The sequence below is a fragment of the Pollachius pollachius genome (assembly GCF_949987615.1).
Source record: "Pollachius pollachius genome assembly, chromosome: 7".
In the NCBI taxonomy this organism is placed as follows: Eukaryota; Metazoa; Chordata; class Actinopteri; order Gadiformes; family Gadidae; genus Pollachius; species Pollachius pollachius.
The window spans coordinates 11,696,961-11,723,694 of record NC_136940.1 but is presented as its reverse complement, the minus strand read 5'-3'; the positions used below and the strand labels follow the sequence as shown (position 1 = coordinate 11,723,694).

General features: G+C 42.9%; 1 protein-coding gene across 1 annotated transcript in view; it reads right to left on the bottom strand.

The window, feature by feature from the left end:
• dnajc6 (DnaJ (Hsp40) homolog, subfamily C, member 6) overlaps positions 1–26,734 on the bottom strand; it is a gene marked incomplete at both ends in the record, with an annotated part of 36,621 nt that extends 9,887 nt beyond the window's left edge. Inside the window, 8 exons of the mRNA XM_079739959.1 lie at positions 451–568; positions 917–1,111; positions 4,630–4,763; positions 5,889–6,011; positions 6,944–7,092; positions 15,952–16,001; positions 22,733–22,868; positions 26,533–26,734. Coding sequence (XP_079596085.1) covers positions 451–568; positions 917–1,111; positions 4,630–4,763; positions 5,889–6,011; positions 6,944–7,092; positions 15,952–16,001; positions 22,733–22,868; positions 26,533–26,734 — 1,107 coding nt within the window. The remainder of the gene's footprint in view (positions 1–450; positions 569–916; positions 1,112–4,629; positions 4,764–5,888; positions 6,012–6,943; positions 7,093–15,951; positions 16,002–22,732; positions 22,869–26,532) is intronic.

The window sequence follows — 26,734 nt, the reverse complement described above, 5'->3', positions numbered from 1 at the left end:
AAGTTGAGTCTGAAGTCATCAAAATCATGACTCGAGTCCAAGTCATGTGTCTCGAGTCCACATCTCTGCTGTATGGTACATATTATATGTGGTACACATGAGGTAGTATATGAATGATGATTGCAGGAGAATAGTGCTGACATTCAGTCAGCGATGGCATTGCTGCCCTTTTCCCCCTGCTCAACACCTAGGTTTGGCGTTCAGAATGTAGCCCGCCAACAGATGGTATTTCAAAACTGCTTCGGTTTGGATTAGGCTGGTTATAGAAAGTTAAACAAAAATGATTTGATTTAATTAGTTTAAAGTTTTGCGGAGCACCCAAAGTGGGGAATCCGAGCGCTAGGTTGAACTTTAATGCTAAAACATTGTGTTGACCATTTACATACAATAGGCCCCCAAAGCTTCTACAGCTGTGATGGAACCAAATTGGTACCCAGCTGGCCTTGGTACCTTGGCCTGCAGGCGGCCCCCGATGGTGGACCTCATATGGTAGAGGCAGATCACCACGTCCCCCTGGGCACTGACGCCCAGGGGGAACACCACCTTCCCGTCCTGCACACGGTACTCCCTGGAACACAGAGGGAGGGACGGGGGGAGGGGGAGGGACAGACAGAAAGTCAAACAGGAAAATACAGGAGTCGGTAAATATGCAAAATGAGGCGACGTGCTGTTTATTTTGTCTGAATATACAGCATTTTATTCCTATAAATATTTGTTTCTATTTGTGTGTTTCTAATTGTGTGTGTGTGTATGTACATAAGCGTGCGTGTGCATCTTTTTGTGTGCGTGTGCATCCTTGTGTTTGTGTGTGCATGCTTGTGTGTTTACATATGTTTGTGCATTTGTACTTATATGTGTGTGTGCTTGTTATTCTGTGTGTTTGTGTATGTGCGTTTGTGTGTTTGCGTGTGTGTACCTCATCCTCTCATAGTCCTGCGCTGTGCTGAAGATCCTGGTCTCTCCGATAAGGACGTCGCAGAAGGGCCTGCAGCCGCTGCGCTGCTTGTTGAAGCAGGGCACGGGGCTCATTGTCAGGGCCTTGATCACCAGGGGCTTGGAGTGCGGCAGACTGGGCCTCTCCGACACCATGCTACACACGTAGCCGATGTACCTGCACCAAGGGGCGGACCAGGGCGGGGTGAGGGATGGTTAAGCTAGTTCAGAATTGATGGTGTGTTGAACAGTTTAAGTGACAATTGGGGACAATTGTTTTTTGTCACAAACTAACCTTTAGTTTTTTGAATGGTTGATGAATTTATTTATTTATTATTTATTTCAATATTTACATTTCTAGCGGTTCAGAGGCCTCCTGAGAGTACGGTTATTCTAGATTTGTCTCATTGCGTGTGAGTATTTATCCTTTTTTTTATTTTTTTGTAATTTTTTTTATTGTTATTTTATTTATTTTTATTTTTTGAGGGATGGAAATTAATTTAGTGTATGTCGGCATGAAATCCATGAAATTTAAGCTATGAAATTTATGAATTTTGTGTTATGTGTTTTTGTATCCTATGACCTAGTAACCATGTAAGTACCGTCTGAAAATTTTATAAATATGTGAATTATAAAAATTAAAAAAATAATTGATGGTGTGTTGAACCCTGTTCCTTACAGGTCAGGGTTCAATGCCAACATTATTTGGCTACTTCAAAATAACCCTGCAATAAATCACTTGACCAGATGGCTTCATGACGGTATGAAATGGTGACTTTCTAGCTAGTATGCTATCAGTATCAGGGCAGCACAAAAAAATATCATTGTGATTATTTCAACCGATATCATGATTGCAATTATTCATTGCGATTAACAGGTTATTGATTAAATTGATATTGATATAGGTTTTGTAATTCGATTTTAATGCGCTGTGTGTACAAAACCAAATGTATTTATGTTTCTTTATCTTTTTTTTTTTCACAGGGATATTGTGTCAGGTTGCAACCTGTCACAATTAGCTTATTGTTAATCAAAATCCTTCGCAATGCAACAATTTGTGCAGCCCTACTAAATGTCATTTCCTTTCTCTTCCAACCCACTTCCTGTGTCTCCTAACTGTCCTGTCCAGAAAGTCTTCATGATGAAGCTTCTATTTTTAGTGCCAAGTTTACTCATTTGGATGTTGGCCCTCTGGGTCTGTCCTCCAAATCCTTACAATCTAACCTTATTCACTCGGGCGGAGGACAAAGACGACATTGTCTGTGGTTCAAATATGACCTTTGTCAGGATGATGTTTAGTGTGTTCCGCTCCCCATCGAAAGGTTCTGGGTTCGATCCCTTGTGAATACTATATAGCTATATAGCATGCCAATAAGTATTTTGTTGTGCCCCATAATAACAACAGCACAATACAGACAGAAGATATTGTAGAGGGCTTAGCTTGCTGGTAGCCAGCTATATGGACCAATTAGCAACAGTAAAACATGATGTTAATCTGATCTATCAGCTAATGGACTGGAGTTATGACAGTGACAGCGAACCCTCACTCATTGCACAGGGCTTGAGCTGGTGGCTGAGTGGTTGATTGGAATGACTTACACACAGCTGTTCACTATACACTACACAGTGGTGGGTAGAGTACTGAAAATCTATACTCAAATAAAAGTACAATTACTTCCTTCAAAATCTACTTGAGTAAAAGTAAACATTCCAATACGAAAACCTACTTGAGTAGAGTAAAAAAGTACTTCATTATAAAGTGACTAAAATTACAAGTCACTTTACATTTTTGTATTGGATTGCTTTGATCAGTGAAAAAGACATAACGTGTGTGAGTGAGATAGAGAGAGAAAGAGATGCACTCTTAAAACATTTCTTCACAAGTTGCTTCATTGTGTGTATTGTTCATTAAACATACATACAACAATACATACAATACATTAAGTAACTTCATGTAATTTTAACAAATTTACACCAAAAATGTAAATTAATTTCAGCTCTGTGCATATGACAAAAGGTAAGAGCTTTGTAGGAAAACGGCCAATGAAACACTAACCAGGCTGGCTGAGCGAGAGAGAGAGAGAGAGACTGCCCGATTGCTTGTGTTGTTCATTTATCTTCAATGTGTATTTGCGAATCAGATTTTCTTGACGCCATCGCGATTCAGCCTACGTATAGCATGCACGCACACAACCAGACACAACAACGACGAACAAGTCAGCAGAATACAGAGCCTGTGTAACATAGTATATTTAGAATTCTATAAACTCTACGTGGACCTTAATCCCTCCCCGCACCCCCTGCCGAAAATATCTTCCTGCGCGTCTGCATCCTTGGTGTTTCTAGTCCTCAGTCCCAACGAAACGGTCGACTTGTCTCCTCGGCTATGGAATTGCAACATTGAAGATAATGTGTTTATCAAAATGGAAAATGTAATTGAGTAAAGAGTAGAATTCTAAATCAAATATTTACTCGAGTAAGAGTAGAATTACAGAATTAAAAAGGAAATTGAAAAGGACCTGGAAAAACCTTTTTTTTTTTACTAATTTGTGTTACTTGTAGAGCGTTACTACCCACCACTGACACTACACACTATGACTCCCTCCCTGTGTGTTAGGAGGAGAGAAATGTAAAAACCAAAAACATGATTGCAATGAACAATTTTCTTTTAAAGGGAACGTAGCTTCAATGTCTGTGTCGGCATGGGCCCAAGAACACATATCTATAGATCTAAATACAGTGGTAGGCATACGTTTAAAAGCTAGTTATTTCATGGATCCAGGATACTATGAAACCTGCATGAAGTCACCTAGGCCTTTGGAATTAAAATAGCCTCACATCACCACAAACCCTTCACCATACCTAGAGATTGGCATGGTTCTTTTCAGTTAGCCTAATAGCTCTTAGTCAGCCTAATGATTTCTCAAAGCAAATCAAACCAGCTAATAGGCTAACTGAAATAAAACCATGCCAATCTCTAGGTATGGTGAAGGGTATGTGATGATGATGGGCTATTTTAATTCCAAAGGCTAAGGGAACTTAATCAGGATGCATAGTATCCTGGACCCATGAAATAACTGGCCTTTAAAAATAAAAAACTGCCTGCTTCTATACGAAATTAACATAGGGGTGTCTATTCTTATGCACCCTGTATTTTAATGGAGAACATTTATTTATTAACGATACATTATTCATTCACAAAGCAAATTGGTGTCCTTAGAGGTTCGATTTTTCCTCATTTGTTTAATTAAGGTCATTGAGATCAATTTCCAAAAGATTCATTTTAATTCCTCTTTTTAGTCAACTTTAGCATGGGTGCCTAAACATATGCCTACAACTGTATGAATAGATTTATTGATAGATCTATAGATATCTATGTATACATATAGTGAGAGAGAAAGATATATAATATTACTTGAGGCTGTGTCATTACCTCTCAACTCTATCTTTATATAGAATGGTGTTTTACATGTGAACAAAGACAAAATAAGGATTGATTACCCAAGTCTATCAGAAAGTCAGAAACTTCCTCAAATCCATCACGATGGAAAGATAACTATCATGATAACTCTCTCTTATGTGTTCTTGTCTTGTATGTCTCTCTCTCACCAGCCACGCATACAACCCTACTCCCTACACACACAAAAACACACACACACACACTGAGACCGCGAGGGGTTGCGGGATGGTTCTGACCTGCGGTGGGATGGCCAGAGTCCAGAGCCTGGCCTCTTGGCGCTGAGGAGCTGCATGGCGGGCACCGGGTTAGCGAAGAGGTGACAGAAGCAGAACATGGCACCCACCAGCACGCCGGAGGGGGCGTGGCCGTCCTACACACCAGGAGAGAGAGAGAGTTGGAGCGCCGGGCGTTAACTTCATCCATAACACTACAAATATACAAATATATACGTCACAGATCTAGTAAGCATACAGCTCAAAGCACACAAGAGCACAAATTTCACTTCATATTTGTAGAGAAACCCAAAAATAAATACATTCATATTTTTTAAACAGAGCAAAGTACATGGATTGGTTTCTTTCGCTCGCTTTGTTCGTGTAGGATTCTGACCTATTTCGGGATAACAAATTCCCAAATATTATTATGCGCCTCTCCCAACACGAGCATGATTTGTGCTTTAAGGCCCTCAATCCTATGCTCATGGTTTAAAGCGGGTACAAAGTCTGTGAAGGTCTCTCTTAACGACTTTTATCCTGCTGCAACTAAACAGAATGGTGCATATGTTTGTTCTTCTTTTTCCTCCAAATCCACCCATATAAATAAACTGGATTAAAGGTGTATCCAGAGTTCCTGGGAGAGAGGAAAATGTCTGCAACAACTTCCATCAGAACATGCTTTTGTGGTAAACCACAACCGTTTGGCAAAAACACACCCTCCCTTGAAAGAGTACATTCCTGCATGGTTCGAAAAATAGAGGAGGATAGATATACAAGAGGCATACAGAAAAATAACAGGCCTTAATTTAAATACTTTATAGATTCTGCTATTCTACTTTCTACTATGACATATATATTAAACATTACATATTAATATAAATATATATATATTCATTTTTTTCTTTGTACGTTTTATCTTTCCCCAAACACACAAGTTGCTTCAGTTTCTGCCTGGCTGTTGACCCAGCAGATCCAGAGACAAGCAGCCACAAAGGAGTATTAGGCTGAATCAGAGGGAACAGGAACGGCTGGAGAACTCCAACATGTGTTTCCATTTTGGAAACAAACCCGCAAACGTACAAATTCAGGTATCAGTTAAAATGAACGTCTTTTGTAGTTTCTCTTTAAGTCAACCTCATGAATCTGCAGCAAAAAGCACATGGTCGAAAGCAGATGGCTAGCTGGACTTTTATTTTGTGAATCTTAAATTATCATTAGTGTAAGTACGGTGTGGGAGGGGGAGGGGAAGGGAGTGTTGCTGGGAGGCGGTCAACTCTTACCGAGCAGGTGATGACACACACGTTCTTGGGGTTCTGCTTGAGCCAGTTGTGCATGTTTTTACACACAGCAAACAGGTTGTGTAGGCTGGGTGCCTGCCTGGAAGGCCAGTTGCACTCTGAAACCTGGGGAGGGAGAGAGAGAGAGAGGGAGAGAGGTACGTAATAAAAAAGGAAGGAGGGCGGAGGGAATAGAGAAAAGAGAGAAGGAGTTAGACAAAACACAAAGGTTACAGAGAGGGGAGGGGGAAAGGGAGAAGTCAACGGAACAAATGAGAGGGTGAGAGCACAACGCCAAGGAAGGAAGCGAGGAAGAAAGGAAAGTAAAAAGATCCAAACAGAGGAAGGGAATAAAAGAAGGAAAGGGAGGAGTGGATGGGTGAGGTTGGGGGGGTAGCTGTTGTTAGCAGGATGACTCATGCGCTAGCTCATAACACTAACTCAGACAGGGGGGGGCGGTGTGGACCTCACTGAACACCAGAACACACCATCTGGCCTATATCTGCTGCCACCTGCGCCTGTAGGTCCTTCCCACTGCCACATGTTCGGAGATACGCAGATCATAGATCTTAGATAACTACCTGTTGTCCTGACCCTAATGCTGTATTTCATCATGAAGCTTCAACGTGATGGGTAACACCCCACAGGGCGACAGATTTTCTACTGCGCTCCTCACACATGACCGACCGTCAGAGAGACAGCTGCTGTCCAGCCTTGTGAGGCAAAAGTGGTTTGATGAGCCACCAGAGGAGGTCAAATGATGCTGCATCGTGCATTGTGTGGTTCATGAAGGAAACACGGTGGCGCATACATGTGGCATTGTTGTTTAACACTGATCCATTGTTTCAGATTAACCTTTGTTGTTTTTACACACATTACACGGTAAATATATATCGGATACAAAAAATCGGAATACAGGAAATAGACCCAATATCCATTTCAACGTTCCGACTATTCAGAAGAATCTGCTGCACGTCTGCGTCAAGAAAGTCCTGAAATTTCTCAGCTAAGTAGACCCAGTATAGCTCCGTCCCTCGGCCCGGTGCCATCTCACTCACCCGGTTGGAGAACTTGGCTCCACGGTAGTTACGCTGTGATAGGTTGAAGACGGTGTAGTGGTCGGCATGGCGACTGTCTAAGAAGGAGCGGATGTCTTCCACGTGGTTCTGATAGCCAATTTGTGCCGACTCGGCTGGGTAGGTCATCACTAAAGCAGGAGAATAAGATATGTAGAAATGCATTATCGGAAATAGTTAAATCATGAATTACATCACACCCCTTAAAACATAGACAAAGCATTAGATCATTTGTGTTTATTTTCAAAGCGCAAGAAAACACCAAAATCTTTAAATGGTACTATTTGGGTCGAACAATGTGTTAGTGAACATTTTGATTATCTTTTACTATGATGATTAAAGTTGTTAAACGCTGTAAAATTCTTTGTAAAATACAAGAGGTCTGTTACATTTGGTAAAAAACGCTTTTCGAGAGTGGTGGTTTTCTATTGGCTGGGCACCCTAGCTCGAGTGAGTTTCATGTGGGTTTAAACCCTAGCACTTGCTCTTTGTTTTTCCTTAAATCTCGGCAGCTGTCTCGACTGCTCAGTGTCCCTGCTTAAAGAGGGGTTTACCTAACATACCTACATGTATGTGTACCATTCCTCAGAATATAATTGGAGCCGTTATCATCCAACATTTCCCTCTTGTATTGTACTAATTGATTATATATATATATATATATATATATATATATATATATATATATATATATATATATAACAGTTCCCACATCAGTTCTGTAATCTAGTTGTGAGAAACAAATGTGAAATGAATGAATGATTTACATTTAGTTTCCATAAAGCAAACATTTGCTGCTTATTGCCTCAGAAGGAGTTGATTCAACAATCTTTAGTTTTCTTGGCTGCTTGTCAGATAAAGCAAGCATATATAGCACATCACTTTGGACTATTGTAACCTGTGAAGGTATTTGCTGATATAGATGACATTTTCTAGAATAAATATTAATAGATTCATCGAAAAATAATATTGTTAGATGAATTGACTATTAAAATAATTGTTAGTTTCAGCCCTAGTACTTTCTCTGTCACAGACTTGGTGGACTAGTTGGCATCCACAAGAGAGTAGTGGTGAGAGTAGTTATCACCGGCAAGATGCCCTGTGTGACATTTCCTGTGGTGAGTTCAGAGTAGAGGGAAGACAGAAATATGGCATGGTCATTCCCATCAGCAAGACCAAGTGTTTCTCCTGTCAGTGTACTCCGAACCCCTCTCCTGATCCTCTTCGATTGCCAGCAGACAGATGAGAATATCCCTTCCTTGCCCATCAATACAATGATATGTCCTCCTTGTGTTCCCAAATTTCTGGGTGACATGTTCTGTCTTTAGTTTCTTTACAACTTTATTTGCTTCATCCATAGTTTGCACAGTACCATGTTATAGGGTGGATGCAAGAATGCAAGTATCAAACATGATATCCACCCATAGCAGCTGACCTATCTTTGATCTCAGCTTGTCAGTCTCGAAGTCTGTGAGAGGAGAATCACGCTCAAAAGCTCTTGAGTCCTTGAGAACGGGCTGAAGATTATTTTTGTTTGTCTTGTTGCATCTCCACTCCTCCTTCAACAGATGCAAGTCATGCGTCCCACTTGAAAAGTAGATCTGATGTGGGGAATGTCTGTAGTGGCAAAAATGTGAGCCACCCAAGAATAAATCATCCACATGACAAGAGGGGATACCAGTTACACTACAGTGTTCATCAAGCTAGTAGAAAACGGCAGGATCCAGATGTGATATTGTGGCCCAAATGAGACATCTTCTGTGGCACATCATTTTAGCATGTCAGAGAATACTTCAACATTGTCCAGAGGCTCAACCTGAAGATCCTCCACCTGAGTAAGATCAGCTGACCTCATGGTACCTGCGATCTCAACGGATTCTGAGTATTGTAGATTGAACCAGTGCTTATTTTTTGCTTTAGCCTTTTCAGATCGCCCGTCACTTTAGCTGTATGAGAAACACCAGTTTCTCTTTCACTATTTTTCCTGTTTTTAGTGCTATGGAGCCTTACACTCTTATGTCAAGTGGCTGTTGATCATCCTGATGATGGTCACCCACAGTGTAAGCAACATTGTCAATGTCCATATCACTATCAATAGCAGGTGCATCAGTATTTCCACCTAGGTAATTTTTTGCAGGTTGCTGTGGACTTTCAGCCCCAGCTACTTCACTGGAGTCAGCATTAGCCTTCATTAGCCTTGAGTGGTGAACCCTGACATAGGTCCCACCATGACGTACAAATATCCCAACTCCATCGTTTCCTATCACGACTCCAGAGCCTTTCCATTCAACAGTCTGTCCTCTTGTAATAGACTCGGTCCCCGGTTTCATACTTCTCATCGTTTGAACGGAGTTGCTTTCTCAAAGCTCTCCTTATTCTCTCTGAGAATTCTCTCTAGCTCAGTGAAGGCTTTACTTGCATTGTGTAATGCTGTTATACGTTGTCCCACCTATGCACTGATAGTAGGGCCTTCCAATGCAGTTTGACTTAGATTTTCTTTATTGTAATTCAATAAACACACCATCAGTGCACACATTTAACAAAATTTCGTTACCTTGGCTCACGGTGGAGTGGACACTTAAATGTATAATGTATTCAAATATTCACAAAATATAAAGTTCTGGTATGATTTTAAAAGGTTAAAATTACTAAATGTATAAAAAGTGCAATGATATCAGAGGTAGCAGCACTTTATAGTCCAGTGTGGATCCCATGGAGGTTTGGGGGTGCGCGGGGGTGCTGTTACAGTCCATAGATGAAGCTTTATTTATTGTTTTTGTGAGTGTTCAACAGTGTTATGGCCAATGGGAAGAAACTGTCTCTGAATCTGGACGTCCTGCTGCTGATGCTGCAGAGCCTCCTGCCAGAGGTCAGCGTGGAAAACAGTCCATGGTGGGGTTGGGTGGGGTCAGAGGAGATGTGTTGGGCTCTGGTCAGGCAGTTTTGACAGTTTTCAGTTTTAGGCTTTTGCCCAATGTCCTGGATGGAGGGGAGCGGGTCCCGATGATTATCTCCACTGTCCTCACCACTTTCTGCAGACTTCAAGTCCGAGGCCTTGCAGGCCCCAAACCAGACAGAGATGCAGCTGGTCAGCAGACTCTCGATGGCGCCTCTGTAGAAGGTGATCAAGATGGGAGGGAGACTACTCAACAGGTACAGGAAGTGCAGGCGCTGCTTTTTCGGTGACTTGCACCCCCAGGAACTTGGTGCTACTGACGACCTCCACTGCAGTGTCATTGATTAGGAGTATGACTGGGCCGAGATTTCCTGAAGTCAACAATGATCTCCTTTGTCTTGTCAACATTGAGGATCAGGTTATTGACTTTACACTAGTCCACCAGGTGTTTCACCTTGTCCCTGTAGGCCAGTTTGTTGTTGTGCTAGATGAGACCCACGACAGTTGTGTCGTCCGTAAACTTCAAAAAGTGGTTGGTGCCGAATTTGGGGTGACAGTCGTGGGTCATCAGGGTGAACAGCAGGGGGCTGAGAACACAGCCCTGGGGGGAGCCGGTGTTCAGGGAGATGACGCAGGAGCTGTTATTGTTCACCTGTACAGACTGGGTTCTGTTGGTGAGGAAGTCCAGTAGTCATTTGCATAGGGGGGTGCCGAGGCCCAAGTGACCCAGGTTTGCACACCAGACACTGAGGGATGATCGTGTTGAACGCTGAGCTCAAGTCCAGAAACAGCATCCGCACGTGGGTGTATTTATCCTCCAGGTGTTCCAGGCTCAGGTGGAAGGACGAGGAGATGGCATCCTCTGTGGAGCGGTTCGGCTGGTAGGCTAACTGGAATGGGTCTAGTGATGGTGGGAGTTTGGAGGTGATATGGTTCTTCACAAAATATATATACAGTGGGGCAAAAAAGTATTTAGTCAGCCACCAATTGTGCAAGTTCTCCCACTTAAAAAGATGAGAGAGGCCTGTAATTTTCATCATAGGTAATACCTCAGCTATGAGAGACAAAATGAAAAAAAGAAAATCTAGAAAATCACATTGTCTGATTTTTAAAGAATTTATTTGCAAATTATGGTGGAAAATAAGTATTTGGTCAATAACAAAAGGTCATCTCAATACTTTGTTACATGCCCTTTGTTGGCAATGACAGAGGTCAAACGTTTTCTGTAAGTCTTTACAAGGTTTTCACACACTGCTGCTGGTATTTTGGCCCATTCCTCCATGCAGATCTCCTCTAGAGCAGTGATGTTTTTGGGCCTTCGCTGGGCAACACAGACTTTCAACTCCCTCCAAAGATTTTCTATGGGGTTGAGATCTGGAGACTGGCTAGGCCACTCCAGGACCTTGAAATGCTTCTTACGAAGCCACTCCTTTGTTGCCCGGGCGGTGTGTTTGGGGTCATTGTCATGCTGAAAGACCCAGCCACGTTTCATCTTCAGTGCCCTTGCTGATGGAAGGAGGTTTTCACTCAAAATCTCACGATACATGGCCCCATTCATTCTTTCCGTCACACGGATCAGACGTCCTGGTCCCTTGGCAGAAAAACAGCCCCAAAGCATTATGTTTCCACCCCCATGCTTCACTGTAGGTATGGTGTTCTTTGGATGCAACTCAGCATTCTTTCTCCTCCAAACACGACGAGTTGAGTTTTTACCAAAAAGTTATATTTTGGTTTCATCTGACCATATGACATTCTCCCAATCCTGTTCTGGATCATCCAAATGCTCTCTAGCAAACTTCAAACAGGCCCGGACATGCACTGGCTTTAGCAGGGGGACACGTCTGGCACTGCAGGATTTGAGTCCCTGGCGGCGTAGTGTGTTAGTGATGGTAGCCTTTGTTACTTTGGTCCCAGCTCTCTGGAGGTCATTCACTAGGTCCCCCCGTGTGGTTCTGGGATTTTTGTTCACCGTTCTTGTGATCATTTTGACCCCACAGGGTGAGATCTTGCGTGGAGCCCCAGATCGAGAGAGATTATCAGTGGTCTTGTATGTATTCCATTTCCTAATAATTGCTCCCACAGTTGATTTCTTCACACCAAGCTGCTTACCTATTGCAGATTCAGACTTCCCAGCCTGGTGCAGGTCTACAATTGTGTTTCTGGTGTCCTTCGACAGCTCTTTGGTCTTGGCCATAGTGGAGTTTGGAGTGTGACTGTTTGAGGTTGTGGACAGGTGTCTTTTATACTGATAAGGAGTTCAAACAGGTCCCATTAATACAGGTAATGAGTGGAGGACAGAGGAGCCTCTTAAAGAAGAAGTTACAGGTCTGTGACAGCCAGAAATCTTGCTGGTTTGTAGGCGACCAAATACTTATTTTCCACCATAATTTGCAAATAAATTCTTAAAAAATCAGACAATGTGATTTTCTGGATTTTTTTTTTCATTTTGTCTCGCTGAGGTTTACCTATGATGAAAATTACAGGCCTCTCTTCTCTTTTTAAGTGGGAGAACTTGCACAATTGGTGGCTGACTAAATACTTTTTTGCCCCACTGTATATATCGAAGTAATTTAAAACTTAAATCCACACAGGGGTGAATTGAGATTGCGATTTTATAACATGCAGGCCTGGTTTGTAGTCAACATAGAAGATTGATCGGGCGGCGAATTGCATTGCGTATCCGACATTCCGAAGGAGAACTTTGAATGCCCAAGGGGTGTCCGTAGTTACGGAGTTGGATTACAGATTAAGGAGTCGGAGTACTATACTTTGACATTTTAATACAGTTCAGCAAGAAAAGCGACGAAGAAGAAGGCGTTCCAGTCTGCGTAAACGAGAAACCCCACCACACGAGAACACCCATTTGTGTCTGCAGTGGGATGATATTGCCTCCTCCTGCCACACCACAGATGGGCCCGTCTTCATCATCCACTCAAAGTACGAGCAGTAAACGCACCCACAGACTTTGACGCAAGTCCGTTAAAAATAGTAATCCAATTGTGAAATCAATATTGTAATCCGCAGCATACATACACATCGTTAAAGACTCGTATCGTTACGGAGTATCGAAATTGGTATCGATATCAATAAATATTAACGATCCCCATCCCTAGTCGGTGTACTCTCAAAGCAGTCCTGCAGTGCCAACATAGCTCCTTCAGGCCACTTTCACTTGTGTGGGCTTACCTCTGATGAGCAGGGGCTTGTGCGTTGGAATCAACAAGAGAGGTGGTCTGAGGAGCCAAGGTAGGGGCAGGGGGCTGCTCTGAACGTCTTTTTGATGTTGCTGTATAGCAGGTCCAATGTGTTCTCCCCCCTGGTATCAAAGTCCACATACTGGTAAAAATTTGGGAGGAAGGTCTCCATGTTGGCCTGATTAAAGTCCCCTGCCACAATGAAAACGCCCTCTGGATGTGTGGTTTGCAGGTTGCTGATGGCATTGTAGAGAATACACAGGGCTTCCTTGGTATTTGCACTGGGAGGGATGTAGACTGCTGTGGTGATTAATGTTGAGAATTCCCGGGCAGTGATGCCAGAAACGCGTTACTACTATTTTTTTACGGGATCACGAGTGGCGTTGAGAGCGATGGAGTGGTGTGTGTGTGTGTGCGTGTGTGTGTCTGTCTGTCTGTCTGCCTGTTTGTGTGAGAGTGCGTGTGAAGTCTCCAAAGACTTCAATCTATCAGAGGCGAGTGTCGACCTTGACTCTCCAGAGTCCGCGCCACCAGTTGTTATTAGCGGCGGAATTAGTCGTGCGGTGCTGCGTGCGTGCGTGCGTGTGTGTGTGTTGCGCTGGAGCGACGGCAGCAGAGAGAGCGCGTGGGAGCCTCTACGTTGTTTACGTCACGCACGTGGAGATGCGTCCGGTGATCGCCCCGTAAAGCGCGCAGTGATATTTTGTCTAGCGGTTGAAAGCCGAATTTGGGGCCGTAGCACCAAATTCTAGGCCCTGTATACAAGAGGTATTGATGCCCCCCCCCCCAAATTCCCCCTACCAGCCCCCTGCGCAGAATTGTTGAGGGGGGATGGATGAACAATTGTTCCCGAGGGGGGGAAGTGGTTGTATTTTTTTATTTTGAGGCGGCAGGGGGTGTTGTCGCAGCTAAATGTAACTAATAAAGTAACTTGTAATCTAACTTAGTTATCAAGTAATCAGTAAAGTAACTAAGTTACTATTTTAAGGAGTAACTAGTAATCAGTAATCTGATTACTTTTTCAAGGTAACTGTGGCAACACTGTTCTGGTAGAATGGTAGAATGGTCTGCATATAATAATCATAAACTCAATGTCCGTGGAGCAGTGACTTACAATCATAGTAGAGTTGGTATACCAGCTGTTTTTCGTGTAGACACACACACGCTCCTCGGGATTTACCGGTGAGCGCGCAGCTTCTGTCTGCTCTGGGTTTAGTGTACTCCAGGCTATTGCGAAGTCCGGGACCGATGAGTTTAGCCATGCCTCGGTGAAAATGAGAACATAGTAGTCTCTTTTTTTCCCGTTTGGTGGATAAATCCAGCTTCAGGTAGTCCAGCTTGTTCTTTAAAGAGCGTACATTGGCGAGCAGGATGGATGGAAGTGACGATCTGAACCGTTTAGCCTTTAGCTTCACTGCTAGTCCACCGCGACAGCCGTGCTTCTGTTTTCTGTCACACCGCCTCCGACACTCCCTGGGGCGGCCTATGTTGGTGGGAAACTCTGCTGCTTAGCAGGCCGCTGGGTCCCCTTCGCAGGCCGCATTATTAAACTCCTAATTAAACTCCCCATCATTATCACGCTCCGGTGGACAGTGGACACTAATCCAGGAATGAATGACGTGTTTCACTATCACGCTTGGCTTCTTGGAGGTGACGATGCTACCAGCGCTGAAGCGAGTGAAATTATCAATAATGTGAAGGTACCACACATTTGATCCTGGTTCATGTAAATCCACTGCTACAGTCTCGTTGTATCGAGAAGCCATGGGCAGACCGACAGCAGCCATAGGCTTAGGCTTGCTGTGCTTGAGACATATCTCACATTTGCTCACTATCTCTTCCAGAATAATAGTGTTCTCATCATCAACATTTCCAGCATTCATCAGCAGTTTCATCAGTCTGACGCATGGCCAAACTGCTTGTGAAGTTTCAGTAAAGCTTTGTGCTTTTGTTCCTCAGTCATATCTTCTGTAATAGCTAGCAGTATTTTCTAAAATGTATCACTTGTGGAGTCCTTATCTGATATGTTTATACAGTTATATCCTGAGGATATAACCTCTAGAGCTAGGGTTGTTGTCAAAATGGTTGCTGTATCGTCCTCCAAGTCTGAAATAGCTCCTGCTCTCTTTAGCGTAGCTTTACTTAGTAGTAAAGAGATTTCACATGGCACTACTTCTGTTTCAATACAGCATTTTGTTTTCCCTACCTTGGCTGGAATCTTGACCTTTTTTGTGAAGTGTACAACTTTTCAATCGCCAAACTTGAAAGGCTTTCTGCTCTCCATGTTTATCATTTTCTGTATTTCGCTCTCATCCAGTCCCTGCACAAAGTTATCCAGCCACTTTTCACCACAGACTGTCCTTGTGCAAGCTGTGTCAATAACAGCCAAACCTAGAGCTTCAACCATGAATATCACAGATTTTCACTTCATCTTTACACTCTTTCTTGTGTGGACAATCTATTACCCAATGGTATGTGCTCTGACAAATACCACTCCTTTGTCCGTCTTCTGAATTTATCAACTGGGTTAGTGCATGTTAGTGGTCCTCGAGCTTGGCTACTTGTATTTTTGTTCAAAGTCAACAACATATTCCCCCCCACTTTTGCGATACTTAGATAGACTAGCGAAAGGAAACTTTTTCCATGGTTACAAGGGGTAACTGCCTGGTGTTTCCTTGCGAAGCGCTCCTCCGCTTGTCACATCGAACGGGGAGCGCAACAACGCGAGCGGAATGTCACCTAGCGTGTGAAATGGCCATAACACGTAAATGGCTACCGTAAATAATATAATAGAGGCACCAACCCATTTAACACCTCACACCACAACAAGACAGAACTTTATCGTTACGGTTTCATAATAAATAGGCAAGCAATTGCTTGTTTCCTGCACATGTATTTACCTATAATTCGTGACGTGATGTAAGCAATATCCAGCTCCCCTTTTGTGTACCTGTGAAGCACATGAAGAATGATTGAGATTATTGACATCAGATAAATAGTAACTTGGTGCACGGCTTTCTTTGTTTTCCTTGCAGTTGATGGTGAATGGAATCCATGAGCGCCACGCGTTACAGGACAAGAGGTATGGGGGTCAGAGGAAGATGGCGGAGCTACAGTAGTAGTAGTGGGCGATAAACCCCTGGTAATTAAGTAATTGAAAGGGGGGAAGGGCTGGGATCTTTTTAAATCCCCTGTTGCTGCATTACCAACAATTGACTGGATGGAAATGCGCTAGCTGTAACGGTTTTTAAGCAATTATGATTCATTCTAACCATGTGCCCTGATCTCTGATCCTGCAATAGTAAATAGGTTTGCTTGATAACTGCAATAAATTCCAAACATGTCGCATTGCCAGCATAAAAAAAGAATTAAATACTGAGCCTGGAATAGAAGGCTGCTCCTTAAATATATCAATAGCTTGTACTAAAGCTGATTTAAGAAATGTTTAGACGCTTCCCCTATACTGATAAGAGGAACCACTCATTCTACACAAACTCATACAAATAAGCACACACACACAAACACACACACACACACACACACACACACACACACAAAGAAACAAAGACAAACACAGACAAACACACAGATGCAAGCAAGCATGCACACCCACAAAGACACATACAAACTCACGCACACACACAAGCGCATGCAAACACACACACACACACACACACACACACTATTTGCTTAGTGTTCTTCTTATTGAGTCCAGCAATTTGCAATCTTCTAACACATCCTCTAACACAGTCTATGAATATGTCCAAGGCTACCATAAATGAGTCCAATTAGTTTTGTGCTATAACCACCTACTGTCAAAGCATGTATTATTGGCTGGTATTTAAAAAGAAAATCCAGAGAAACACAGGTCTATATACATGTCAAAGCAACAACCCACTTCCAGAATCACAATGGTTTTTAAAAGATCATCAACAACAACGTCAGAGTATTTGGAGAGTCTCTAAGAACACTTTCTAGGGAGTTATCATTTCTATGTATGTACATATACACACACCCATACACACACACACACACCCACACACACCCACACACACACCGCCCACACACATGTCCTTAAAGCAAACCTGCGACTTCAGCTTAATCTTCTGCGATCTTCCAGGAGCTAATTTATCTTCTTCTCTCTATAAAAAAGCACTTTTATTAAAAGTAATCATTCTACAGTGAAGAACACCTACAGTCTGTCTTATTCATCCAATGTTGTTGAGCTTCAATACCCATCACTGAGGCCTCGTCCACACTGAATCAATTTTTTGGCAAAAACGCATAAGTCTTGTGCGTTTGGGCAGACCTTCCAGACAATTACAATTAGGGCATTTAGCAGACGCTTTTATCCAAAGCGACTTACATTGGTTAATACACATTGACACACCGACGGCAGAGTCAACCATGCAAGGCGACAGCCATCTCGTCAGAGGCAGTTAGGGCTTAGTGTCTTGCTTAGGGACACATCAACACTCAGCTAGGAGGAGCTGGTGATCGAACTTGCAACCTTTCGGTTCCAAGACAACTGCTCTACCTCCTGAGCTAAGCCGACCCTGAGTCTGTATCCAGAATTTTCTTAAACCAGGCCAGTTAAAAACTGACCTAAGCATTTTCTTGTTAGGATTCGTGTGGACACCTGAAAGGCAAACTATGACATCATCCCCCCCCCGCCCCCCAGCAAAATAATATGTGTTTGCTGTATGGTGTTTGCAGATGCATTGATTTAAAAGTACAACTTATTACTGCTTTATCAGCTGTTCTTTCCCAAATAATTTAACCAACGTTATCATTTATCCTAAAACAAGATTTTGTTTTGGAAGGCTGAGATATACTTTGCTCAAGTTTATTATTGTTATTATTATTATTACTATGCAGTTTCGCACACATGAACAATCTTTGACATTATAATATTTAAATTAGGCTGATTGTTTGCATGTTTGTGCTGTGTATAGACTACGTGTGCGTAAGCTTATGTCACAGTTCCGTCCTGCCTAGGCACATCAAAATAGCAACACCAACTGAGCTATCCGCTATGGCACTTAAACCAGGATTTTTTCAGTCAGTAGCGCAATTGCAAAATCGATCTGTAATTTAGCACCATGTATCATTTGCGCCGGAACACGCCTCTGCTTTTCGCCGACACGGCTCTCAGGGCGCAAGTGTAGTGGCAGAGAGTTTGCTGCGGGGGAAATCAGCTTTGCGCCGGGTGCAAACTAGCAACGATACGGCCCTAAAAGTTTAAATCGCGATTAATCGCATAGTATTGGTGAGTTAACTCGGGATTAATCACACTTTTAAAGTAATATTTTAAATCCACTTGAATTGAAGTTAAATGAGATTATCAAATGGAATGACACTTTATCATTCATACCAAATGTACTAAATAAGCAAAAACTAGACCAAGTGACACCACTTGGTCACAACCACATATTTGGAAATTGTAAACAGGCAGTTAATTAGTACAATTGTAAACCAGCAGTTACAAGTTAAATTCAAATAAGCAGCGCCACAGATTTGGGAATTGTAAACAGGTTGTCACTCACTGCAATTGTAATCAGGCAGTCACTTACTGCAAGTGTAATTTAATGTAAAGTAAGTGGAACTAAAAACAAAAATGTGGGCAAAACCTTTCAAAATCCCCCCCCAAAAAAAGGAAATGTGCGTTCAATTTGTATTAATTGCGTTAAAATAAGATTGCATTAACGCGTAATTAACGCGTTAACTTGCCCAGCCCTAATTATTATTTGATTTTTTTGAATCGTTTTATTTTTGTAGCTTTAAATACAGCCCCTTGGTAAATTAAATTACTAACTGTACATTCAAAGTATTTCTGCTCAATCTAAAAGGTTTAACAACTTCTATCTCCTCCTTGACTGAATGTTTGTATACAGAGCGCAGGCTAGATGCGCGCAGGCTTGATGCGCTCCACTTTCTTTGTGGAGAATCAGCGCCTTGAATATGTACTACAGTGTTTATACTAGCTAAATTCTCCATGGCCATTTCAATGATTGAAAAAAAGAATCACAGATTCATTCTGTCTTGAGAGAGAGAGAGAGAGCGAGAGAGAGAGGGAGAGTCAGAGGGAGAGAGGGTATGTCATATGGAGTAAAGAAGAGGGCGGAGGGGTGGCTAGCATGGCGGATTTTTGCCACTGAGAGCAGGCAAACTAAGCCTTTCACACGATGGAGAGATCCGACCCAGCCCCCTAGTCTGGCTGTCCCCCAGTCACAAATTCTGTCTGTCCCAAAGCCACCCGGTCTGTCTGTCCCCCAGCAACCCAGTCTGTCTGTCCCCCAGCAACCCAGTCTGGCGGCCCCCCAGTCAACCAGTCTGTCTTTCCCCCAGCCCCCCAGTCTGTCCCCAGCCACCCAGACTCTATGTCCCCCAACCACCCAGTCTGTCTGTCCCCCAGCCAACCAGTCTGTCTGTCCCCCAGCCACCCAGATTGTCTGTCCCCCAGCCACCCAGACTCCCACCGACTCGGGCCTTGTGTCAGTACCCCACACACTATCAAGCCAGCTCTGCTTTCTCTGAGAACGCTCCTTATCGGCAGGTAAACAAACTAGCAGCCCTGTTTCTCAATTATTTAGTGGCAGTCTTTTCTTTGACAACAGAGACTGAATCTGCCCAATAACAACCTGCAGCCCAATTGAATTAAGCTTAAGTAGAGCTAGAGAGGCCTGTGGAGACATGGTACAACACTCATGAATAGGTCCTCTAGAGTAAATGAGTTAATCAAAAAGATTTTCCTGAAAGTGACCATAAGGTCAACCATTTCAGCATTACTAATGGTTGGACCTCAAAAGCTAATTCTATGTCCGTCTTTATGGCAAATGTGAACATTTGAAACAAAGAACTGTGTCCATGATGCAAACTTATCGTGCATTAAAGCTATCCCTATACTGATGTACTGTAATAGTCTGAAGCAATATAAACTCAAACCCGAACAATGGATCCACGTTATTCAGCAGTATAATCATTTATTATATATGTTATATAAACAAGTGCAAACACACACACACACAAACACACACACTTTCTCTGCCGTGGATGGATATAGAATAGAAACACAGGCATGAATGCATATGTAAAGACAGCAGTACCACAGCCACCAGCCACAGTGAAATTAATCGCCTGTATACACACCAGCACACAGGTTATTTGGCACAATGAGCACCCTTAAATAATTCAGCAAGGAAAAGGAGGGAAAGACAGAAAAGAGGGTAAGAGAGCAGACAAGATATAGGGAAACAAAAATAAGAGGAGAGCACAACACAAGAGGCCAGATACGAGAAAGCTGACTGGGGTAAATATCTAATGTGGGCAGAATGTTGGAATAATCATTTTCAGACTCACTGAGAGACAAAGTGTGTGTTTGTTTGTGTGTGTGTGTGTTTGTTTGTGCATATTTGTTTGCTAGCATGCATGTGTGTGTTTGTGTCTGTGTGTATTTGTTTCTTACAATACAGTGGACCTCTTTATGCTACCCCATGCAGACGCCTGCGCACAAATCAGACTGTCCCTGCCAGACTCTGTGAACTCCCTCAACACTTACCTCTAGCCATTACTTTCCTTGATGCATTCTTCAACATTTGCTTTTGGTTTATAGGTTTATAACTATATTTACAATATTTTTGATGAATTTGCAAATTCATCAAAGGTCATACAATGTAAATTCTACTTTTAAAATGAGACGTGTGAATAACCAATAAGAGAGGTTTAAAGGGATGTGGTACAAAAATATCTGTGGTCCCAAGTGTCCTGAAAAAAAATATTTTCTACGACGAGGCCCTGTTGGATTCACACTGAACTGATATAGCATTAAAAGTTTGCCGTGGGATTAAACTAAAGCAAGAACATTCTTTCCTCCTGATTACCTGATAATAATTAGAGCCCGACCGATTTATTGGCGGGCCGATATTATCGGCCAATATTAGGCATTTTCCAAACTATCGGTTTTGGCATTTATAATGGACGATTAATGATTTTTTTTATTTTTTTTTGGGGGGGGGGGGGGGGGTATTGTGTTTTTGTTCAAAGGATTTTGAGCTTCATATCTTATGTTTGTATTTTTATACATTTGATTTATCAGAACTTGTGTGTGAGTGTGTGTGTGTGTGTGTGTGAGTGACGTCAGCGAGTAAGTAGACGAGCGAGGAGAGCGAGCGGTAGTGTGGGTGTCAGTTTGGTGAAGTAATGAACAAGTCCGGTTGTGATAATAGAAGAATAGAAGAATAAAGTACCCAGCCCGTCAAGAAGGTTATGCCGGTCAAAGTGAAGGGTGTGCTCCAATAGTGCGAGTTAAAAATAAAGCACATGAATTTGAATGATTTCAGCTTGTGTGTGATTAATCGCGGGCATGGGTCGGGTAACAGGCCAAATATAAACGGGTCCGGGCGGGTGCAGATTTCCTTTTGATATTATCACGGGTGATGGGCGGATCTGGTGCTGAACTTTGCGGGTGCGGGGGCGGGTTTCAAACAATGTACTCTGCAGGACTCTGGCCTAGGCTATTGGAAATAAACAAAATATCGGAAAGCAGAGTTGGTTGGGCCGCATTTGGGCGCGTTGGTTGGGTCCGCACGAGAAATTATCTCTAAAGGAATTGTAGCCCAAACAGACACATGGTAGATCCATAGATCTGGTAGGTCAGATGGTTTTCAACGTCAGCTGAGCAACGATGCTGTCCATGATGCTGACATGGCAAATGCGGCCCAACCAACTCTGCTTTGTGATATTTTGTTTATTTCCAATAGCCTAGGCCAGCGTCCTGAAAGGGTCCAATTTTTGAGACCCGCACCCGCAATGTCCAGCACCAGATCCGCCTCGTCACCCGTGATATTAAATGAAATCAGCACCCGCTCTCCTCGCTCGTCCACTAACTCACTGTCGTCACACACACAGACACACACACACAGCCAGTGATATGCATACGAGATAGGCCTACTTTCTACTTTCTCGTGCTCACAAGAAACGTTAAAAAATAATAATAATTACCCCATGTCCCATTACGGGTTCCGTACTTTTCTGTTGTGACCATAAAACAATAAAATAAAGTTTATTTTTAAACTGCATTGCCTTTTTATTTTAGTGAGGACTCATAAATAACTACAAATAACCAATGTTAGGGAAATCTGTTTATGTTTTGTTACGCGTTTCTGGAATTTCCTTTTTTATATATATCGGCTGATTTATCGGAATATCAGATTTTTAAATCACCAAATATTTGTATCGTATCGGCCTTACAAGTCCTTTATCGTTAGGGCTCTAATGATAATCATCACGAAACTCAAGGGCCAAATAGACTACCTGGGCAACTCACATATTATTATGAAGGCAATGACTTTATGTAGTTTGAACTACACTTCCAGGGGAGGGAAAAGCACTATGAAGCTTCCTTCATGTTCTCTGTGTCATTGCCAGAGTCTCAGTTCACCTTAAGTTATGTCTCTGTGTAGAATAGCCACCAAAGGTAGGCCGTGGGTCTCCAGGTCACCAGAAGTGACCGCCATCATGTGCACCTCTCCAAAAACGTAACCACACATCGTAACGTGGAATTATACGTAGAACCGATGTGGGGATCAACAGGCCACACCTACGGCGGCTCTGCAACGCAGAAGTATAATGCAGGCTGATCATGCCTCTCTGGTGCCCTGTGGGAGATGACCAGCTACTCACGTGGCAACCTGGTGCATGACCTTGGTGGAGGTGTCCTTAAGTGTGTCCTTCAGGTTGTCCTTGAAGTTGCTGAAGAACTTCCCGGCACCGCCCTTCACCATGTCCAGCAGACCGCCACCATAGTTGGCTTCCATATCTGGGGATGGAGGCCCTGTTATAGTGGGTCCAGAGCGGAAACACATGCACACACACACACACAAACACACATATGCAAACACAAACACACAAACACACACACACAGACAGACAATCACACAAATACACAAACATATGCAAACACACACACAGATACAAAAGAACAAACATTGAAGATGGTAACAAACAATAACATGCAAATGAAAGACAACACTCACTCAGTGCGTTTACATGACATTCAAGAAATTCAAATTATTGGGTAAGCCAGACTATGATTGAATTATTAAAATGCATTTATACACCTTAGTCTGACTAAAATCGTGTCGAATCCGGTTTCTCGGATTCGACACGATTTCGGATTAAGACTAAGACTAGTCGGTTGTCGCCGTCGGAAAACGAGAAACAGCGATTTATTTAAAAAGGTGGCTTAGATGGAGAATGCCAGTGTCGTGCCAATGTAGTTACCCCCTATAATAATTGTATCCGCGCCCGCGGGAGCGTGCATGCATTCAGTGCAGGTTTAAATACACACTACGCTTCGATTTCACCAAAGGCTGAATTAAAAGTACATGTTTTTCTAAATGTTGCTCATCAACGAGGTTGTAGTAACTTCGGGCACATTTGTCAAAATAAATGTGACGTGTTAAGGATCTTTATTCATTCATTGCGCCATGGCCAAACTGATGGGGATATTCTCTGATATTATGAATCTTAAAGATTGCGTCGGTTTCTCAGACACTCTGGTATTTCCACAACAAGTAAAGATTCGTAGTAAGGGATATCTCGGCCGTGGTTGAGAAGGAATGGGGGGAAAGGAACTTTGGCTTTGACTCTCTGAAGTCCAGATTGAACGGCGACATGGAGGAGAAAGGGATTGTTGCCATGTGTGGCTCCGCCGCCGGAGGAGCTCCGCCGCCGGACTCCCTGTCAGGCAGACACATGGCATACAACATTGAAATGTTTTAATAGGCTAGAGAAAAGTAATTTTGCTTGTTATTGTTGATAACAAGATTATTAGATTATTGGAGGTGATCCACAAAAGCCTATATGGTCGGAACAATGTGATGTCGGAGCAGAGGGTTTATTTTTTCAAAATAAAGGGACGTCGGACTAGTGGGCTTCAGGACCAATGTGATTTTTCCGGGATATTGAGAGCTCGGAATAATGGAGCGTCAGAGAAATGACATGGACCGGAACTAACAGCTGTCTACTGAAAACATCTTTCTTGAATGCCGCCTGAGTTTTTTGTTGCTGGTGACGTAAAGCAACGTCACCAGCAACATGGTTGTGCATGTGTGTGTGCATAGGTGCCCTTGAGAAGGACCATATCTAACATCTGAGACAGCAATATCTGCCACCTCTCATGGGCAATGCATGCAGCAGTCACAACTCTCTCCATAACTCTCTCCATCCTTATACCCAAGTTATCAATGTTTGCAAAGTTGCAGCAATGAATTCCAGCTGATCTTCAGTCCAACATTAAGACTTAAACGTTTCTGATAAATACGGTGCATAGCCTGCTTTGGTGTAGAAAAAAACGTGTTTAGATTGAGAGCTGCGAAAAACGTAATCAGCCACCAGCGATCAGGTATCAGGTGCTATAAAAGCTATCGATACTAAAGCCTCCCACGACACACACATCCCCCTGATTCTTCCCGTCTACCCTACACATACACCCTTTATCAAAAAAGGCTAACACAATGTAGTAAAGAGATCATTGAAGGATGGAAAAGCCCTGATGGACACCAGTATTGAGTATGTTAAGCTACTGGACTCCATTGATGAGAGAAGAGCGAATTATGATTGGTCGGTAGTAGATGTTATTTGATTCTATTGATGAGAAGGCAGTGAATGATGATGTCAGAATTTATTGAGTGGTCCCCAGGCTTAGTGTGAGGGTGATCAGTGAGCCCAGCTGAAGAATATCTTACATGCATAAAATAACTACTGAAGATATTCCGTCGATTTATCCGCATAGCCCTGACGAAAAACTCCTGCTGAGCGTTTGAAATGATAAGGACCCCTGATCCAATTTCTTCTCTACCCGCCTTTGCGTGTGCTTTCTAGATGCAAATAGCCTGTGTGCGGCCAGTTGGATGTGGAATTTAGCACAACAGTAAGTAAGGCGGCTACAGAAAGCAGGCCCTACTAGTATAATGCCTGTAAGATTCAACACAGCCAGAGCCAGAGAAATGAGAGAGAAAGACCAAACATAAGGGGAGGAAAGTAAAAAAATATATAGAGAAGTAGAGAGAGAGATGAGAGCGTGATGAGTAAGAGAGGGACAGATGAGAGAGACAGATGACGAGAGAGAAAGATGAGAAAGAGAAGTGGGGGCAGGATGACCTCATCAACAGGGATACCCCTAGCCTCTGTCAAAGAGATCAATGGTTTGTGTTTGAGTGTGCCTCCTACCCTTCAGAGTCCCAACCTTTGTGCCTCGACATCCGTCTCACTGTGAATGAGCGCCACGGATACACACACTACACAAACATTCCATAAGCTAGCTGTAGTCAATCACAGAAATACTGTCGGGGGTCATAACAAACTGGGCATTGGGTAATCAGTGCCCAGTTTGTGTGTGCACTGTATATATCGCACTGAAAAGAAACGTGCGAATCATGAGTCTTAATATCTTTACAAATTATTTTCTTTACTGTACATAATAACATGTAACGTTATTTTATTGACTTTTTTTTGTTGTTCCAGTAAAACCACAGAACGGAATCATCAGTGGGCAGTTTACAAGAAAGTAAGGGGAGGCTACGTATTTATAATGTGTTTTAGGATAAATAATGAAGAAAGGATTTAGGCTATTAAACAAGTTAAGAATTGTATACGGGCCTTTGCCTTTGGTTTAATGACATCTTAAACAGAACCAACTTCGTGAAATCCTTGGAGATAGATATGCCGACTGTATTTCAACTATTGGTAACCAATTGTGATGCAATTATACTCGATAGGCCTGTACAAACTTGCAAAAATCCCCAAATGCATATATTATATGTAGCCTATGGTTGTGTCTTATTATAAAGGCGCTATCACGTTTCACGTCTGGACTGTCAGCTACTTATGTTTTGACGTTGACATGAATGGGCCAACGGAATTCACATGCATAACCTACACGAAAGACCACCATGTGATTCATCTATAAGATGACCGAAATGTGGATATTTTCTTATGCAACAAATGCAACAGACATTTCACATTTATTCGAAATACATCGTCAATGACGACGCAGTGAGCGGCTTCGTGTGACGCTGTGCTAGCTAGGCTAAGAGATGATCCGGAATAAAAGCGTTATCCCAGTCTACCGCAGCACAACGTCCGCTCTCTTACTTTCTTAGAGCTGTGTGCGCCAGTTAACAGTCCCAGGAGCAAGAATAAGGAAACGACAAGCATAGCAACAACAATGACAAGGAGAATAAATACGGATTATGGACGAACATTTAACGAAGCAATATCCGACACATCTAACGGAAAAGCTTATCCCACTATCAGAACTCCCTCCCTCTCCCTCGCGTCTCGCCGCTAAATCCATGCAAATGAAAGTCCCGCCCTCTATCCCCTCAATAACGCTAATTTGCAGCATGTCGTTCCAGGCGTTCCTTCGTGAGAGGAGAACGCCTGGGAACGGTTATGCGCTAGCAGTCGTTTTGTCTTACCTGAGCTGTCCATGGTGCTGCAGTCGTGCTCCCGGAGCGGGCTCCCCTTCGGTCCGAGGCTAGCTGCTAACGAGCTGCCGATTGTGTGGCTGCTGCTACCTCGCCCTCCGAAATTGAAGCTATCCCCGCCGCTATCGACCAACTGCAAAGATTCATAGCCATCATAACTGGTCTTTTTCTTATAGCCGCTCAACAAGCTCAT